Source organism: Prionailurus bengalensis, chromosome B4 (assembly GCF_016509475.1).
Source record: "Prionailurus bengalensis isolate Pbe53 chromosome B4, Fcat_Pben_1.1_paternal_pri, whole genome shotgun sequence".
NCBI lineage: Eukaryota > Metazoa > Chordata > Mammalia > Carnivora > Felidae > Prionailurus > Prionailurus bengalensis.
In genome coordinates, this window is record NC_057358.1 from 41,432,584 (window position 1) to 41,450,754 (window position 18,171).

Here is an 18,171-nt window from a genome sequence, read left to right on the forward strand (position 1 = left end):
TTACCATTGAAGCGGTCAATGGCCTCTTGTCGCATGTTCCCAGTTATCCCACCATCAATACGTTCATACTTATAACCTTCATGTTCCAAGAAATCCTCCAACAAGTCCAGCATCTTAGTCATCTGGAAAAGGAGCAGAGTTTAATTAAAGGGGAGTCAGATGGTAATTGCTTTCCTCACGTCACTGAGGGTTGTCTACTGCTCCCTCTCAAAGCTCCCAGCTCCTCCCACACAATACCTGAGAGAAGATGAGTACACGGTGCCCACCCTCCTTAAGGTTCTTAAGCATCTTCTGTAGCAGCAATAATTTTCCAGATGCTCGGATTAGAGCACTGCCATCATACATGCCATTGGGCATTTTAGGGGCTTCCTGAAGAAAGAAGCAAAAAGAAAAGAACACTGAACAAAATGGAGCAATTCCAACCCAGCAAAGAACGAGAGGAGGCACAACATACCATCGCAGCCACAGGGAAAAGATATGGGTGGTTGCAGCACTTCTTAAGATCCATCACCACATTCAGCAGAGAGACCTGGTTGCCACCCCCTCGAGCATTGAGTGCTTCAAAATTTCGAGTGAGGATGTACTTGTAGTATTTCCTACATGGGCAAGACAGAAAGAGAAGTCAGATTCAAGAGCCTTCATAGGACTTACAACCTTTATACAACTCCCAAGACAGTCCCAAGGTCTGAGATCTTCCTTCCAACATATCTTGCTTCAGGACTAAGGAAACCTAACAAGCACCACCAACACCAACAGCACAAACACCATCATGTTAAATAAAGTACTTAACTAAGTAAGAACTATGACTAGAAACAATTAGGTTTCTGTAGACTTTGCTTGTTCCTGCCACCAGATGCCTTGAAGCAGAATGCAGGGAGGAGTAAGAAACACTTGGCAAACTAGTAGATGTCTATCCACAAAATGGAGTCAGTGCTTCTGTCCCTTCTGACTTACTTCTGCATGGGGCTCAGCTCCACACGCACAATCAGTTCTGTCTTGGATGGCATATTTTTGAACACGTCAGCTTTGAGCCGCCGCAACATGTGAGGGCCCAGCATATCGTGCAGTTTTTTAATCTGGTCTTCCTTGGCAATGTCTGCAAACTCCTCCAAAAAGCCTTCCAAATTGCTTCATAAAAAGAAAAGACAGTCATATAGGAAATGGGCAACAGGAAGAATTAGAAGCAGAATTATCAGCTGATTACAGATAAACACACACTTACTGGAACCTCTCTGGGGTGAGAAAGTTGAGGAGATGAAACAACTCTTCTAGATTGTTTTGTAATGGAGTCCCGGTCAGCAACAGTTTGTGTTGAAGTGAGTAACCATTTAAGACCCGGAAGAACTGGAGAAGCAGATGGAGAAGATAAAATTCAGTGAAAAGAGGGCTCCAGTATACCTTTGCAAACTAAGCTATTTTGCTGCCCAATGGTTAAGCTGCCATCTCCCCTCCATTTCCATCTCCCTTTTAAGGTCTGACCACCAAGGAGTATCACAAGTAAGGAAGGAGTGCAGAAGCCATTTGACCAGTTCCTCTCCTCCTAACACTCCCCTTAATGAGTAGGTGGCACTAAAAAACTAAAACTGGAGGCCATAACCTCCCTCCCCCCTTCCTTCTCACCTTTGACTGATTGTTCTTGAGCCGATGCGCTTCATCCACAATGAGGCATGCCCAATCAATGGAACCCAAGATAGCCATGTCAATGGTGATCAACTCATAAGACGTCAGCAGCACATGGAATTTCACAGATGCCTCTTTCTGCACAAGGAGGTGACCCGGTCACTAATGTTCAACTCCTCCAGTGCAGGCAAACCCAAGGGACTTTCCCTCCCCCCAACTGTTATCCTTCGGCCTCACCCCACTCTAAGCAGACTAAGCCCACATCAACAACTCTCTAAGGTGGTCTCCCTCCCAGTGAGATACCTTCATGCGAGAGGCTTTCTTGCCACCACGAATGGCGTTGTCTTCAAAAGAGAACTCATTCTCTCGGATGATGGCACGGCTGTCTTTGTCACCCACATACGTCACCACATACATATCTGGAGCCCACATTTCAAACTCCCGCTCCCAGTTGATGATGGTAGAAAGAGGGGCACTCACTAGGAAGGGGCCTTTGGAATGACCCTTGGAGAAAGAAGAGAAGTGGCAGAATAAGGACTGAGGGCCCCAACACAAAGCTGGCCCAGCGCCCACCTCTACACTAGGACCAGCTGAGGGCTGGCACGTGTGCTGCTGCTCCTATACTCACCTTTTCAACGCCCTGCCTACTCCTTCCCACAAAGTCACACTCGCCTTTACGGGGAGTTTAAAACCCAATTTCTTCCTAGAAGTCTTTCCATGCTAATTCCACCCACAACTCTGCTCATCTCAACAGGTATTCTCCCCCCAAGGACTGAGGCTCTATGCATCCACCACTGATTCTACCCAAGGTTCCATCCACTCAGTCTGTCTCTATGTACACATGTCTGTCTTAAAGGCACTTGGGTGGCTCAGTTGGCTAAGCATCTGACTCTTGGTTTCAGCTCAGGTCATGATCTCCGTTTTGTGAATTCAAGCCCGACATCAGGCTCTGAGCTACAGTGTGGAACCGACTTGAGATTCTCTCTCTCTCCCTCTCTGTCCCTCCCCACTCGTGCTGTCTCTGTCTCTTAAATAAACAAACTTAAAAAAAAAAAAAAGTGTCAGGGGCGCCTGGGTGGCGCAGTCGGTTGAGCGTCCGACTTCAGCCAGGTCACAATCTCGCGGTCTGTGAGTTCGAGCCCCACGTCAGGCTCTGGGCTGATGGCTCAGAGCTTGGAGCCTGTTTCCGATTCTGTGTCTCCCTCTCTCTCTGCCCCTCCCCTGTTCATGCTGTCTCTCTCTGTCCCCAAAATAAATAAACGTTGAAAAAAAAAAATTAAACAAAACAAAACAAAAAAGTGTCTATCTTCATGTCATTCCACAGTGTTCTTCAAGGTCTGGGACCAATTATTTTCTTCCTTTTTTATTTCTCCTCATTGTGTGAAAAGACCACGAACACAAAATACCCATACACAAAAACCTCACAGCCCCAACTTTCGTACCTCCTTGTAGAGAGAATAGAGGAAGACTGCTGTTTGGACAGTCTTCCCAAGGCCCATCTCATCAGCCAAGATGGTGTCAGTGCCCTGAGCCCAGGAGAAGCGCAACCAGTTCAAGCCCTCCATCTGATAGGGGTGCAGGGTTCCACCTGTAGCATCCAGGTACTCTGGCTGTCGCTCATACTTCACTGTTGGCTGAAGAATGAAAGGAAGAAGTGAAGAGCTGGCCAGGAACTCCCTTCCTTCCGTAAGACAGAAGCTGCCTCCTCTTCACACATCCTCACTAGATCCTCAAGAGCCACAAAGAATTGTGGGGAGGGGCACGTGGGTGGTTCAGTGGGTTGAGCATCCAGCTTCAGCTTGGGTCATGATCACAGTTTGCGAGTTCGAGCCCCACATCAGGCTCTCGGCTATCAGCACAGAGCCCACTTTGGATCCTCGGTCTCCCCCGCTCTGCCCTTCCCTGCCCCCTTCTCTCAAAATAAATAAACACTAAAAAAAAAAAAAAAAAAAAAAAAGAAAAAAAGAGAAAAGAAATGTAGGGGGAAAATATCCTTAATAGCTATTGTAATTTTGTGTTTTATTTAGTATCCTCCAGGAAGCAAGGCAACTAACCTATCAGGCGATCAGAGATCTTGGTCTTACAATCTCACGAAAGACACATCATAGCCTCCCTAGCAATACAATAATTCTACTACACAAGAGCCACCAGGTAAATAATCATATGTTCCCCCTGGAGTCATCTTTTTCACCTTAACAGTCCTCATATTATATTACACAAATAAAACCCACAGGAACTGAACCCTGAATTAAGGGTCAGAAGACCCAGGTTCTGATAAGTTTCTTAACACTTTCTCAATCGTAGAAAGCATATGTCCTATGTTTTTATTTTTCTGATGATGCAAAGAGAAAATGATCCTAGTATTTCCCTCGTTCACAGAGATGTGGAGAAGTGGGGAAGCATTCTAGCTCTGAAGTTCCTACCGGCAGAGTGCCATCGATAGACTGGAGCACACAAGATTTATCGTCCAACCCAACAAATTGTGCCCTCCCTCTTCTGCCCCAACTCACATCAACTGTTGGAGTTTCAGGAGGCCTCTCCAACTTCCTCAGCTTCACCTTCTTGAGCTTCTTGCCTGGTCGTCCTTCCTCACCCCTCATTAACTCCCTAAAGAAGACAGACAACACAAGGCTGCCTAAGGTCCTTCTCAGTAAGAACCAACTCCACACCTCACCAAAGTCACCCACCTGTGGTTCCAATAGCTCTGCTTGAACAGGTCGTAGTCCTGTATCTCCACATCCTCACTCTCCCAGGATGCCTGATCATAGGGTAAGTCCCGCCACTTGATCAAGTAATGGACATGGCCCTTCTTATCCACACTGCAAGGTCAAGGAGAAAAAAAGTCCTCAGAACCAGAAGGCCATGCTCCTCTTCTCCTAAGTAAGCCTCGCTTTCAAATACTGCCAGTAATGTATGTTCCAAACAGACTTCTAGGAAGGCCAAATGCCACATATATGGAGTCTCTACCATACCAGTCTCTGGACCTAAAATTACATCTACTCTAGTCTTCTATGGTTCAAATACCAGGATTCAGTCAGTTAATAGTAACGTATGGAGCATACATCTCTTCCAAGTTTAAGTTACTGGTGACATCTGTTTCCTCAATTTCTTTGGCAGCAATCTCCCAGTGGACATGCTGCCTATTTCCAGCATGCCCAACACAGCCACCAGTCTGGCCCAGCTCCTCTGGTACCTGTGGTTAAGAATTCGGTGGATCATCATCCACTCAGGTTTTATCCCATAGCGATAGAAACGTTCCTCCATCTCTGCAAATTTAGGGTCTTTGTTCTTGCGCTTTCGGCTCTTCTCTTCATCACCACCAAAGTCCCCAGATGGTGGTTCATCCATATCGTTCTTCCGCTGGTAGTTTCGAAACATCACTTGACAGTGCAGCTCCAACTGCAAACAGAAAGGGGTTGATTCAGTCACTGAGGAGTGGCATTCACTCCTTCCATCCACAAGGCTGTTTTTCATGACCCTCTCCATTGTGGCCCCCAGATCTCTAGCCTTCCCAGGTTTACCTGCAGTTCAGACACCCAGGAGCAGTGCCAATAAGACATGCCTTGCCATTTCACAAAGAACTGCCGCTCTGGCCGCCCCTCCAGGGGCTTAGGGGAGGGAGTATTGGGATCAGCATCTGGAGGCCGAGGCACTGGTGTGGGAGATGGTGGCTGACCCCACTTCCAGATTAGAATCTTCTGAACTTTGCCCTTAAGAGCTGGACACTGAGAGAAAAAGATGATTCAACACCAAATCATTACCAAGGGGAGGAAATGATACAGCCCACAGCCTCAACATTATCAAAGAATTATTAAAATAACACTTCTCATTTTAAAAAGAACCATTCTAGTAAAGAATAATAGAACTCCCTCTCTCCACTTCTGGAGCCTAGAACTCCTCTCTATGAAGTAACTGAAAAGCAATTAAGTGACCCTATTAAACCATTCTAAACCACCAAGACCTAATGGATGCTCTAGGATGGAAGAACACTGCTCTACTCTCCTTAAGAGAGCTGGCAGAGCATCAACTCCTCTGTTCAAAGTTAGTCTTACATTTTCCCAGACAAAAGTATCCCCAGACTGCATGAGAAAGGAAAATACCTATCTCAGGGCTAAAAGATACAGTTCTCCAATGACCTCTCCTGCACCTCAGCCTCCTGATGCCTACATATAGAAGAGATAAACCCTTCTGCTAGATTACACTATCCACACATCCCACCCTGGCTGGGGTCGGTTAACTCACCGTACAACGGGGACAGAGCCATTCACCATTAGGGATCTCTGGAAGTGGGGGGTTCAGACAGTGGATGTGGTAGGATGAAGGACAAGTGTCACAGCAGAGCAGCTCCCCACCGTCTTTACAGACACGACAGAATTCCATATGGTGGTCATCCTCCTCTTCAGGGTCTCCTCCAACCTCTTCCAGGATCTCCTCACCCTCCGAATTGTCCTCTTTAGCCTCCCACTGGATGCCTTCCTTCTCCTGCAGTAAAAGTCCAGAGTCAGATTATTACCACCCCCCACCCACCCACCCAAGTCTGAACCACACTCATCATTTTTTTGAATGTTTCCCAAAGTCCACACCAGCAACACCACCCAAGCCCAAAAGATCTTTGATCACCCCACCCTTCCTCTTGAGGGTTCCAAAAAGCCACAATGGCCAGGTACTCACGCAGTGTGGGCAGCTCCACTTGCCCTCAGGAGCCTTCTCCATATCCGGATCCAGGCAGACCATGTGGTAAGCTCGGGGACAGGTATCACACAGGATGATCTCACCGCCTTGCTGGCACACCTCGCAATAGTCCTGGTGGTCTGTCTCATAACCATCCACAGCAGTCACCTCCTCCTCGCCTGGGCAAGGAAGAGGGAAAGCCCAGTTATTAGAAAAAAACTACCTCCCCCCACCCCCTCTAAAATAAACCAACTCCTATCTCCTTAGGGAGATTCTTCCCCAGTCATCCCCACCCCATCCCATCCCACACAGATACAAAAAAGAAACACACCTTTCTTCTTCTTTTTAGTGGTTCGGAGTTTCTTGCGGCTGCGGCTACTACGGCTGGTAGAACCATCAGAAACAGAATAGCTATTGATACTGGCATCATCGAAGTCAGATTCCACATCTAAGTCATCATCTTCACTCTGACAGAATAAAAAAGGAGAAGGTTAGAGGTTGAAGCCAAGGGAAGGGGAGTGCTAGAGAAGGGATTCCTCTTTTACTAGGGATGCTAGAATCCCAGCAAGGACTATCATATAAGGAGCCTAGTCACCTTGTTCTAGGGCCAACTCTCCCCATGCTTACATGCCTACTGTGAAGGCTAGATCCCGACATAGGTAACATCCTATCAGATACGGCACCCTCACCAACGGGATAGGCTGGGCTCTCACCGAGGATCTCTTCCGCTTAGAACCAAAACCTCCCAGCTTGATTTTCAGGGGAGCTACTTTCTTGGGTTTAGGCTTCTTGGCATCAGGTACACGAGGGCTGCCCTTGGGCTTCCTCCGAGCATTAGGACCTAAAACCAGAAGAGTGCAAGTAAGATCATACAATCCAAATGCACAGCAAAGGGCAGAAAGAGGGGAAGACAGTAAAGTGTTCTCTACCTGAGCTGGTTTCCCCGTGTCCAGCTTCCCAAATGTCCCTCCTAAATCCAAGATTCATTCCTCCCTCCCACTTCTATCTTTAGGCTGACAGAAGAACATCTCCATGTTTTCTCTGTCCTCATATCCCAAGCCCACATCAGTCCCATTGGGTCCCATTTCACCTTTGCCCTCCTTGGTCTTGGCCTTGCGGATAGGCACCTCCACAGGGGGAGGAGGTGGTGCAACTTCAGTGGCCGTCACCATGCTCTCCACGACAGCCACCGCTGCTGCCGCTGCTGCCGCCACTGATGCCCCAGAACTGCCTTTGAAGGGGTTGTTGGTGCTAAACTCACGCCACTTTGCACCCAAAACCATCATCATCTTGGAGACAGCAATCTTGGGGTTTTTGGCAGCAATGAGGGGTCTGGTGGAGAGATGGACAAGAACAGCAAAGAAGGAAAAGTTTAAGAATAAAAGAGAGAGAGAAAGAGAAGTGAAAAGAAATTACAGAAGCACTCTCCTCCCCTAGCCCCAAAACCCTCTTGTTACCGGACAAACTGGCTAAAGGCCTTGTAGTTGGTGAGGGTGCGATAATCCTCCTCTGAGAACACATGGTCAATGTCTTCCATGCCCCAGTCTTCCAGGAGCTGAGCGGACGATTTAGGTTCCTACAGAGAGAGCAAGGTCAAACACCTGACATCTAGTGCCCACCCCTGCTCAGGGAATGAGTTGAAACAAAAGATTGCAAGACCAGGGGAGGAGAATGGAGAGAAAATCATTATAAACAGGAAGAGAAAACATTCTAAGGGGCAGTGGAGTATCTGGGAGACAAAAGACAGAAGTTGACAGCAAGCACAGGGAAGAGGACAGAGATCCAGGCACCTTTGAATCATCATCATCGTCATCCTCCTCCTCCTCTTCCTTCCTCTTGGATTTGCTCTTCTTTTCTTTCTTAGGTCCAAGCTTCTTCTTCTTCTTCTTGCCAGGGGTATAGTCGCTGCCCTCACTGTCTGAGCGCAGAGCCACCTCTTCCTCCTCCTCCACAAACTCCGGCCCCTCCCCAGAGCTGTCCCCCAGCTGCCGGCATAAGAGCATACGCTGGAGCAGGGAAGGGGAAGAGGGAGAGGGAGACAGACACACACATGCTACACACATGCTGACCTCAGGACAGCCCTGAGGCTCATCCCCAGGACCTGGCCCACCACTCCAGAAGAAACAAATGCCACGCCACCGCCCCCCCCCCCCCCCCCCCCCCCCCCCCCGCGCCTCAACCTTTCACAGAGCTCCTCTGTTCTTCCTCTTATTCCCCAAAACATCCAGTCACCCACTCACCTCCTTTTTTTGGCGCTTGCTCTTAGGGATTTTAGGGTCCCGAGGCTTCTTAGGCTTTTTCTTCTTCTTGAGCTTTGGAGTCTCTGCTTCTGACAAATCCTCTTCTGGGTCCTCTTCATTTTCTACACATAGTTGGCAGAGAAAGGTAGGTAGAGAATAGATCAATAGCAAAAGGTTAGAGCCTAATCCAGAGGCTTTAGACTTTATTCCCCCACCTCTTGTCCCAGATTCCACTGAAGAGAACTGCTATACTCTCCACAGAAGGAAGCTGATACTCAGGACAAAAACAGACAAAGAGAGAGCTGTATATACCCGAAATAGGCCTGCCAGGCCAGAGCAGGCCCACCTCAGGCAGCTGTCCAGACCCCTGCCTCCTTTCCCTCATACCTAATAGAGGAGTCCTCTGTATGTTCACCAGTGCAGCTGAATCAAGCTGCTGAGAGTTAACCAAATAAAAGAAATAGGTCTAGCTCTCCTGTAACTGGCCACCAAGTATTCTATAAACCAGGGAGTGAGAATGAAAGGTCCTACCCAGAAGGCCGAAACAACGAATACACCTTCACGACATTCCCAGAATGGTATCAGTTCAGGGGTCCCATAAACCACACCCTTCACTCCCCACTTTGGGTCATCACTGCTCAAAACCACCAACCCCACCCCACCCCCCACCAAGCCCCAGGTTCAGTTGCCAGCCCAATATCACACCCACTCTCAAACATAATTTCCTTTCCCCATCTCCAGCTCCACTGTTCCTCCCAGCTTCTCCTGGGTCAGTAGCCTCTTCTCCCCAGGGGCCCAAATCAGCCCAGCTGTCACCATCCCCTCCACACACACACACACACACACACACACACACACACACACACCGCCCCCCCCCCCCATCCTCCTCCCATCTGGCTCCACCTCCTCCCCTGGCTGGGAGCACACACAAAGCCTGGGGTAATACTGAGAGCTCCTGGGCAGGGATAGGTGGGAAGGGGCACAGAGGGGGAGGAGAAGGCCAGGAGGCAGCTTCCTTTGTAACTAACACATATTCACACCAGCTCCCTCCTCCCTCCTCTCTCTCCTTCTTCCTAAGCCACCCCCGCCCTGGGAGGGGGGGGAGTGGAGAAGGGAGTGGAGAGAAGGAGGGAGTGCCTCACCCACTGAAGAGAGGGAAAATGGCTCCTGACCGCAGAAGCCAGCCCAGGGCACCCAGCTGCCAACATAGGACAGACAGGAAGTAGCAGGGGAGGGGGGTGGGGTTGATAGAGGTAGCCGGGGAAAGACTACCCTCACAAAGACTTCCCAAATTACTACCTGGCCCCAAGTCCACATGCCACTTCTCCTAACACCTATTCTGGGATGACACAGTTCTCAAGAGGCCACTCTAATGTCCTACGCAAAGAAACCCAAGACAGACATGAAGGTAATACTACAAGAGGGACGAGATTACTCCCTCAATCATAATTGTTTCAATCATCAGTACTAAGATTTAACAAAGGCTCAGTAGAGCTGCGGTCAGAACATAAAACCTCAAATTTCTGATATCCAAAAGATTTACGTTGAGGAATGGGAACCCACCAGAAGTCTCTGAAACTCAGTTTCCTCCTCACCACCTACCTTCCCCAAGAGTCCAAGCAATAGATCCTAAACCACCTCTCACGGATTAGAAGGAGCCACCTATCCAACATATGGGAGTGATGTCTACACCAAGAAAAAAGGAGCAGCACCTGGACAGTGCTGGACAATAATATGCTTCCTTCAATCCTACACATGCTCTTCGCTCTTGACCCCCAGAACTAGCCCTAATATGCTTCTGACTCCGCCCTTCTTGAGCAAGGCAGATACTAGGGAACATGAGACATTAAGCTTGACAAAGCACCATCAGCCTCCCCCCACTCAGCCCAGGATCAGGCCAGGCACAAGAAAGCCCCTCCCATTCCCTTGGGAAAGGAACACCAGCCTGGATCTTACCAGAAAGAACCATTTTCTTAAGGCTGCTCCCCAGCAATCCCCATGTCGTCCCCCTCACTAATCAGTGACATCTTTCGGTTCCTCGTCCTCCTCCCCTCCATAAAAGCTGGAGCTGGGCACAAGGACAAACCCAAGCAAGTGAAGGGGACACCCATCCACATAAGACCCCCAAACTTCTCAGGCAGATAATGTGCTGACATGACAAGCGGCAAAGTGGCTGAGACATAAAAGAAGATTTGGGAAAGGGGCAGGAATGGGGTGTGGCAAGTGGAAAAACTGGGTCATGCTACAGCTTGGGGCAGAGTTCACCCTGGGAGCCTGCACAGCTCCCAATCAACATGGGGGGGCAGCCCCAGACCAAGGGCCCAATGGGAAGCCAAGATGTGGAACCAATATTGGCTAGATAGCACTAGTCTACTTCTCTCGCCCCTCACAGAAAGGATCAGATCAGGTTACTAATACCACCACCCCACCCCCACCTCGGGCAACAGCACAGAAATTTGCCACCTTGCCCTACACAAGGATGATGAGATTCAAGCCTAAGTTTCTCATCCCAACAGCTGAAGACTTCAGTAACACGACTGCCCCTCTCCAAAGAGACCCCAGTTTCAAATGAAGACTTTCCACTTAGAAATGCCCAATGTAGAAACATCTTTCTCAGACCACCTCAACTTGCTGCTGGAGCTAAGAAGAAGGCAGAAGTGAAAAATGATGGGAAACAAAAACAGAACCAGCAAGCTCTGGAACTTAAAAAAAATAAGTAAATATAAACAGAGAGAATAAAGAGATGGCATGTCAAAAAAAACCAAAAAAACAAACACCTGGAAAAAAAAAAGGTCAAGGAAACAAATAGGTGACTTAGCTAAGGGCTCTGAAAAAGGAAAGACAGGCGAGAGAGAGACATCCACTTAGATGCATGACATCAATCACCATTTGAGAACAGACAAGGGCTACTCCAATCAGGCAGGATGGTTATAACCATACGAGTTTGGCCAGTCCAAGGAGCCACCCCCAAACACAGACAGAACAACCCCCAACACACCTACACAAACACTTCAGGCCACCAGCCCAAACCCCAGGCTACCTGCGCAGAGGTAGAAGCCTCTAAGAAAAAAAAAGTCTGGATTATTTCCACTTGCCAGAGAAAGGGGGTGCTCCCTAGTATAACCTTCAGGCTGTGACATCCTACCCCTAGCCCCCATCATTTCCCCACTCGAAACATTCCAGCAATCTGCAGGCTAAAAGCGCTCTACAACCCAGCTGAGGAGCGCAATTCAAACTTCACACAGTTGAGACAGCACAGAAAACCGGTAACTGATCAGAAGCTAAAAATAATCAGATAGAGAGTAACCAGCACTCCCTCTCTCCTTTCCACAGCAGCAACCACAAGATCCTGCTAACACAGATGCCCGGCTGGTTTCCAGCAAGCAATCCTCAACACCCACCCCCACCCACCCCACCCCCAGCCCCCCGCGGTCCCAGCCACCTGCATTTCTCCAAGGACCCACACAAGGTAAGGTCTGCCAGCCCAGAGAGCTCCCTCAACGGGGACCTGCATAGCATTCCTGAAGACCAGACAGTGCAGCAAGCTTGCATCTTGGTCCCAGAGCCCAGGAGGCACATGGCTTCCACCCCCTCCCACAAGAGCTCCGCAGAAGGGAACCACTCCCTTCGGATGCCCTCCACCTCAGACTCTGCACAGAGAGAGAGAGAGAGAGAGAAACTCAACCCTGCCTCACCAGAGTCGCTAGGGAGGGCCCAAATGCCTCCTTCCTGCCCTGGGCCCTTGGGGAAGATGTTACCTGGGTGGGGTGGGGGCAGGCTGTTGTTCAAAAGTGCATCCATATCCTCCTCCTCGCTGCCCGCCGAGCAGGGGGACGGGGAGCCCAGGCCCGACGCCATCCCCTTCCGCTCCCGGCCAGGGAATTGGCCCAGCTGCTCCTGCCTGCGGCCTGGGGCCCTCTACACTGGCCCGAGTCACTGTGCGGGGGAGGGGGGGAAGAAAGAGAGAACAGTCAGTGACGCGCACTGTCCCCCTCCCCCACACCCACCCGCTCTTTCCGCCCACCACCACCAGCGGCCCCCCCACCCCAGCCACCCTAGCAGGGCACCCGAACCACTCAGGCTGAACTTAGTTCCACACTCCTCGAGGGCAGCCCGGAAGCCGGCTCCCCAAATGGAGCCCCCCCAGATGAGCGGGAGCGACGCCCCCGAGGGCAGGCTGGTGCAGGCTTGGGGAGGGGAGAAACCGGGCTGGACCGAGCAGGGTGTGACGGGGGGAGGGGGTGTCCGAGTGGCCGCGGCGCGGGGGGGGCCGGGGGAGGCGGCAGGCAGCGAGGCGCTCGGGGACACAAGGTCACTTGGGGGTGGGGGGGCGCCTCCCTGCGCCTGGGGAGGGGCCAGTCCCCAGACAGGGCAGCTCTCCAAAGGCTGTCCTCTGGGACAAACTCAGGTTCTCCAGAGGAGCCGCGGGGCCGAGGGGGCGTGGAGGCTCAGGGCTCCAGGGGGCTGGAGGTAGGGACGTGGGGGCCGAGGGAGCGCCCACCAGGCAGGGGGCCGGGCCACGTGTCCCGGGGGGCAAGTGAGCAAAGGGCGAGGGGGCGGGCGCCGGGCATTGTGGGAGACCAAGCCCGAGGTGGGAGTCGAGGGGAGCAAGACTCCGGCCGGCTTAGGGCGGGGGGGGGGGGGGGGGGGGGCAGGGCGCCCTGCAGGCCAAGGAAAGGAAGGGTCAGCTCCTCCAAGCAGGGGGCGGTCCGCGAGTCCCGGACGTCTGAGGAAGGGGTGGGTGGAGGGATGAGCCTGGGGGCTGGTCGGGCTGAGAGGGGCGTCTCTTTGGGAACCCCGCGCTCTCCTCACCCCGGAGCCGCCGCAGGTCGCGCTGGGTCCGGCCCGGTGTCACTCCCGCTCCGGCTCCTCCTCGCCGCGGCCGAAGGGGGGAAAATGGCTCCGGCTCCGGCGTCGCCTCTTAAAGGGCCCGAAACACCGGCCGGGAAATCCCACCGCACAGGCCCCGCCCCCCCACGGACAGCCCATAATAACCTCAACCAACTCTAACCCCCCCTCCACTACCGCCACCCTCCTCCTTAGGTCTCCCGGGCAACCCCCGCCCCCTCGTCGCTCAGGCAACCACTGGCCACGCCCCCTTCGAGCGCGCGCGCGCGTGTCACCCGGGCAACCACCCACCTCCTGGCCATCCCATAATACACACGGACACCCCCCCACACACACACACACACACCACCCCCCCACACACGCACTCCATACACCTATATGCCAAGGCTGTTGACATCTCATAATATTGCAGACCTTTTGCAACTAACCCTTTCCCCACCTCAGACATCCCATAATAGCCACCCTTTGCCAACTTCTTCACTCTTGGCCCTAATGCTGACATCCCATAATAATTCGTCACCTCTCCTTTTCATGGCCATCCCATAATAAGCACCCCTCCCAGCACTTCAGCCTCACATCCCATAATATTCATCCCCATCCCCCACAGACATCCCATAATAACCACTCTTCATCCACCCCCAGTTTGATATCCCATAATAGTCAGAAACGCACCCCCCCACCACATTACAACAACGGACACTTCGGCCTCCTCCCACACACATCCCGTAATAATCAGTTTCCTACTTTCTATACTGGCATCCCATAATAACCAACCCCCTAGCCTGCAGGGGCTGAGGGCAGCTCAGGCTAGGGTCTAGATCCTCACACCAGCACCCTCAACCTTCACACATTTCATTCTAACTCCACAGCTCATGATAACCACTTCTCCCTGTCAAAGACATATCCCATAACGATCAGCACCCTACAGAGATGGTCATCTAATCTCCTTTCCTCTAACACTGGAAAGATATCCCATAATTTTACTCCCCTACCCCACACCCTGATATCCCATAATAATGTCAAGGAGCCTGTGGTCCACCAGACATACTATAATACTCCTAGCACAACCCAGCCTCACATCCCATAATGCTTCATCTCCAGCCACCACCCCTATACCTTTCCAGCCAGGCATCCCATAATATTCATAGTCATACCTCCCCCACCTCCACTGGCTGTCAGTCTATTCTAACAACCAGAGCCACAAGGGTGAAGCAGGCTACCCACACTGCCCTGTGCCCGCCCCAACTTGTACACACCTTCATCCCTTTCTGGGCCAAAGCAGTATCCTGGCATAAAGCCTCTTGCTGTCTAGGACAAACCCTACCTTTCCTCATCTCACCATTTCCAGACACTCAGGAACTGAGAGTCAACCCAGGGTCCCATGCAATCCAACCAAAATCCAGTTATTCTCCAGATACTTACCTCCAGCTCTTAGTTTTGAGTAAGACCAATCAAATACCATGCTGGCCAAATAAGCCATTTAGATAAAGTTTAATTTACCCACAGCATCCCATAATAATTATAAACTCCTATTTTAGAAAGGAGTCTTTAGACTATTTCTCAACATTCCAGCAGTCCTCCTCCCACCTCACCCTGCCTCCCCCAGGTCAGGTGGTCCATTCATCAACACACGTGGGTCACTCCTATGGATGGACATTCCACCATAATGTGAAATGAGGATCCTTCTATATAGATACCAAGAGTCTAGACCTGCTTTCCCTCTACTCACTCACTGCTACTACTCATGTTCATCCAACAGACGTCGACAACTGTGTACCTAGTAAGGCACCAAGCTGGACACCATGGGGAATGCAAGGACCCCAGATGCCTCCCTCCAAGAAGTATAAATAATCCATCAAACTATGAAAGAAGATAGAATATCCGGTGTCCAGGAAGAACTACTGAGTGCTATTTCCCATTTCCTGTTACAGAGAATAAAACAAATCCCAACTGATCTCAGGAAAGATCAGATTCCAGGGTGGCTCAGTCAGTTTAGCATCCAGCTCTTCATTTCGGCTCAGGTAGTGATTTCATGGTTCGTGAGTTCAAGCCCCGAGTCAGGCTCTGGGCTGGCAGTGCAGAGCCTACTTGGGATTCTCTCTGTGTGCCTCTCTCCTGCTCTATCTCTCAAAATAAATAAATAAACTAAAAGAGAGAGAGAGAGAGAGAGAGAAGAGATCCCATTAGAGGTTCTTAATAGTCCTTCTAGAGGGTGGAAGGTATTCCAAAAGGATTTACAATATAGATGGGTAATCAAGATATCTCCCATCTGTTCCCTACCAAACTAAGGGATTTTCATTGGAAAGCAATGTTCAACTATCCAGTGTTTCTAATACTGAAATCCTATAATATCATCTGCCCTCCTTTTTTTTAAAGTTTATTTTTATTTATTTTGAGAAAGATACAGAGAGCAAGCAGGGGAAGGGCAGAGAGAGAGGGAGAGAGAATCCCAAGCAGGCTCCACACTCAGCACGGAGCTGGATGCAAGGCTGGAACTCATGAACCATGAGATCATGACCTCATCTTGTTGCAGCCTCATTCTCCATCCAAAAAAAAAAATCCCTTTGATGTGTAATATTCACCATCTTCCCTCCTCCCATGTACAAGTCAGCATTCCAGGATGCCTTCTTCATTCAATTTTGTCACAAGGTAGCCTTTCAACATATACCCTCCCCTTCCCTAATTGGGCCTGCAGGTACCTTGGGGACCCAGCCCTAGAAAGTCCAAGAGCCCAATCTTAAAACCCTTTAGCTGTCAGAGAACCTGAACCCATAAACCTGTCACTTTGCCCTCTTTCTGATCCCCAGAGAACCAGGATCCAAGTGAAAATGAGTGTCCCATCACCACTGCCTGGCTGCTCTGACCCCCCAAGCCCGAGAGCATGTCTGTCTTTGCTTTCATATGCCTTTTTCACACAAATCCAAGACCTGTGGCAGTGGGACAGGTTGAAGAGAAACTTGAACTTCCTCCTAGGAGGGGCCTTCCTGATCAGACGTGAGTAGGATCAACCTTACACCATCTCTGTGTTGCCCTCCTAATCTCAACTTTCCTAGAGAAAGGGCCTGGCCACAGGACTCTGCCCTCCTCCTGGAACCCAGGGCTGGAGATCTGGCAAGGACAAATAAATTCAGGAGAGACAAGAGCTTGCTTTAGGAAGTCAACATCCCTTTGTTTCTAAGCAGAGCACAAGTGATGCTGATACATCTTTCCACCAACTCCTGCCTGACTTAACTCCCTGGACAATCCTTTTGCCACATCCATGTGGTATGCAGACCCTTACCCCCATTCTGCAAAGCTGCCACAGTCTTCCTCATTCAATTCTCATGACACCAAGATTGGGCCCCATTCATTTGTGCAAATCCTCCCCCATGATTGTTCCGAGTACTAAAGATGAACCTTGTACTCCTTTAGGGGAGAGGAGGGAGCTCTTTTAAGATACCATAATGTGGGTATACCTTCTTTTAACTCCTTTGTATACAGAGCTGCAAGTATCTACTGTGCCCTCCTCTCTCCCCTTTTCTCTAGGGGATCCAGCCTGCCTCTCAGCCTCAAATTCCCTTCTGTAATATCTCCATCTGCCCCACAGACTTTTCATCATATATATACCACATTACTACAATGATTCGTAATGTAAACCAGGAAGACAGTTTTATAACTGGGTAGTCACAGCTTTGTGCGTGATATAAACACTGATAGCTTTTGTCCCCCACAGCCCTCCCTGCCCCTATCCCTGCAAGTTCTACCCACTTATCCCCTTGTCATCTTACTCCCCACCTCTCCCTGCTACCGCCACAAGAATGTTAGAATCCCTTTCTCTCTTCTTGAATTCCAGAGAAGGCTGGGATGTGTGTGTTTATGTATTGCTTTTGTGGTCTTTATGCTTCTATGCTCCCCCACTCCCTACCCTGGCCCCATGCTACCCTTCCAGATAAATTATAAATAAACCACTAGCATGATTGGCCCACAGAGACTAAGGGTGGGATAATCTCCTGATTAACGCACCCAGGGGGACAGCCTCTCTAGCCGGTTACCTTAGAGTTCTGTTTCCATCCCGTGGTACAGAAGAACCTAGAATAACACTCAGAGTGGGTTGTCCATGGAGTTTTCAGCACATGCTCTCTCTGCATCTCCGTTCTGTGTAAGCCCCAGAAACTCTGCACATAAGAGGTCTAAGAGACCAGTGTTCTGCTTTATCAGAAAAGGAGTTTGGAAAGACAACATAGGGGAAAAAAAAGCCACAGTGACAGTGCATTCTGATGGCTAGACAGGATGCAGGTCGCGCAGGGCTTGGGGGGGGGGGCGGAGAGCTGTAGTGACAGGCTAGGCATTTGCCCCTCAGAAACCAACAGAGTCTCTGTTTCCTGGGTATGACTGCAAGGTTGCAAAGCCCCCCTGGCCCAACCTTGCCACCCGAGCTATGGTCCCAAGGCTCAAAATCCAGGAAGGCCAAGGGGGAGGAGAGTACTTGGGTACTGTGTTCACCCAGGAGCACCACTCCCACTGATGTGCCACACAGCCAGAACACCAGAACGCAGGCGTTCTCACCGCCAGCCCAGCTCTGCTGGCCCTGGACTCAGCGACCATGCAGCTCACAAGCTGCAAAAGGACCCAGGTGTCCAGGGTTCAAATTTGACCAGCTCCAGCTGCCCCAGGGGCCCCTTCAAACATCTGTCATAGAAGAACCTCTCCAGCCAGTTACTCTTGCCAGGCCTCAGGTCTGGCTCCAGGGCTCACCCCACCCTCCACAGCTCCTTTCCCTCCCTCTTCCTTCCTTTCCTTCCCCACCCCCCAC

The 18,171-nt window shown here is 50.6% G+C and overlaps 1 protein-coding gene across 1 annotated transcript in view; it reads right to left on the reverse strand.

Moving 5' to 3' along the window:
- Positions 1-13,559, reverse strand: part of CHD4 (chromodomain helicase DNA binding protein 4) — a 30,166-nt gene extending 16,607 nt beyond the window's left edge. Inside the window, 22 exon segments of the mRNA XM_043561815.1 lie at positions 5-122; positions 238-369; positions 455-596; positions 955-1,128; positions 1,223-1,344; positions 1,621-1,758; positions 1,924-2,124; positions 3,063-3,254; positions 4,131-4,227; positions 4,308-4,439; positions 4,814-5,019; positions 5,142-5,345; positions 5,863-6,102; positions 6,292-6,470; positions 6,623-6,758; positions 7,005-7,132; positions 7,382-7,623; positions 7,749-7,867; positions 8,082-8,276; positions 8,532-8,653; positions 12,290-12,467; positions 13,344-13,559. Of these exon segments, the coding sequence (XP_043417750.1) occupies positions 5-122; positions 238-369; positions 455-596; positions 955-1,128; positions 1,223-1,344; positions 1,621-1,758; positions 1,924-2,124; positions 3,063-3,254; positions 4,131-4,227; positions 4,308-4,439; positions 4,814-5,019; positions 5,142-5,345; positions 5,863-6,102; positions 6,292-6,470; positions 6,623-6,758; positions 7,005-7,132; positions 7,382-7,623; positions 7,749-7,867; positions 8,082-8,276; positions 8,532-8,653; positions 12,290-12,389 (3,319 nt within the window). The 5' untranslated portion in view covers positions 12,390-12,467; positions 13,344-13,559.
- Positions 13,560-18,171: the final 4,612 nt, after the last annotated feature.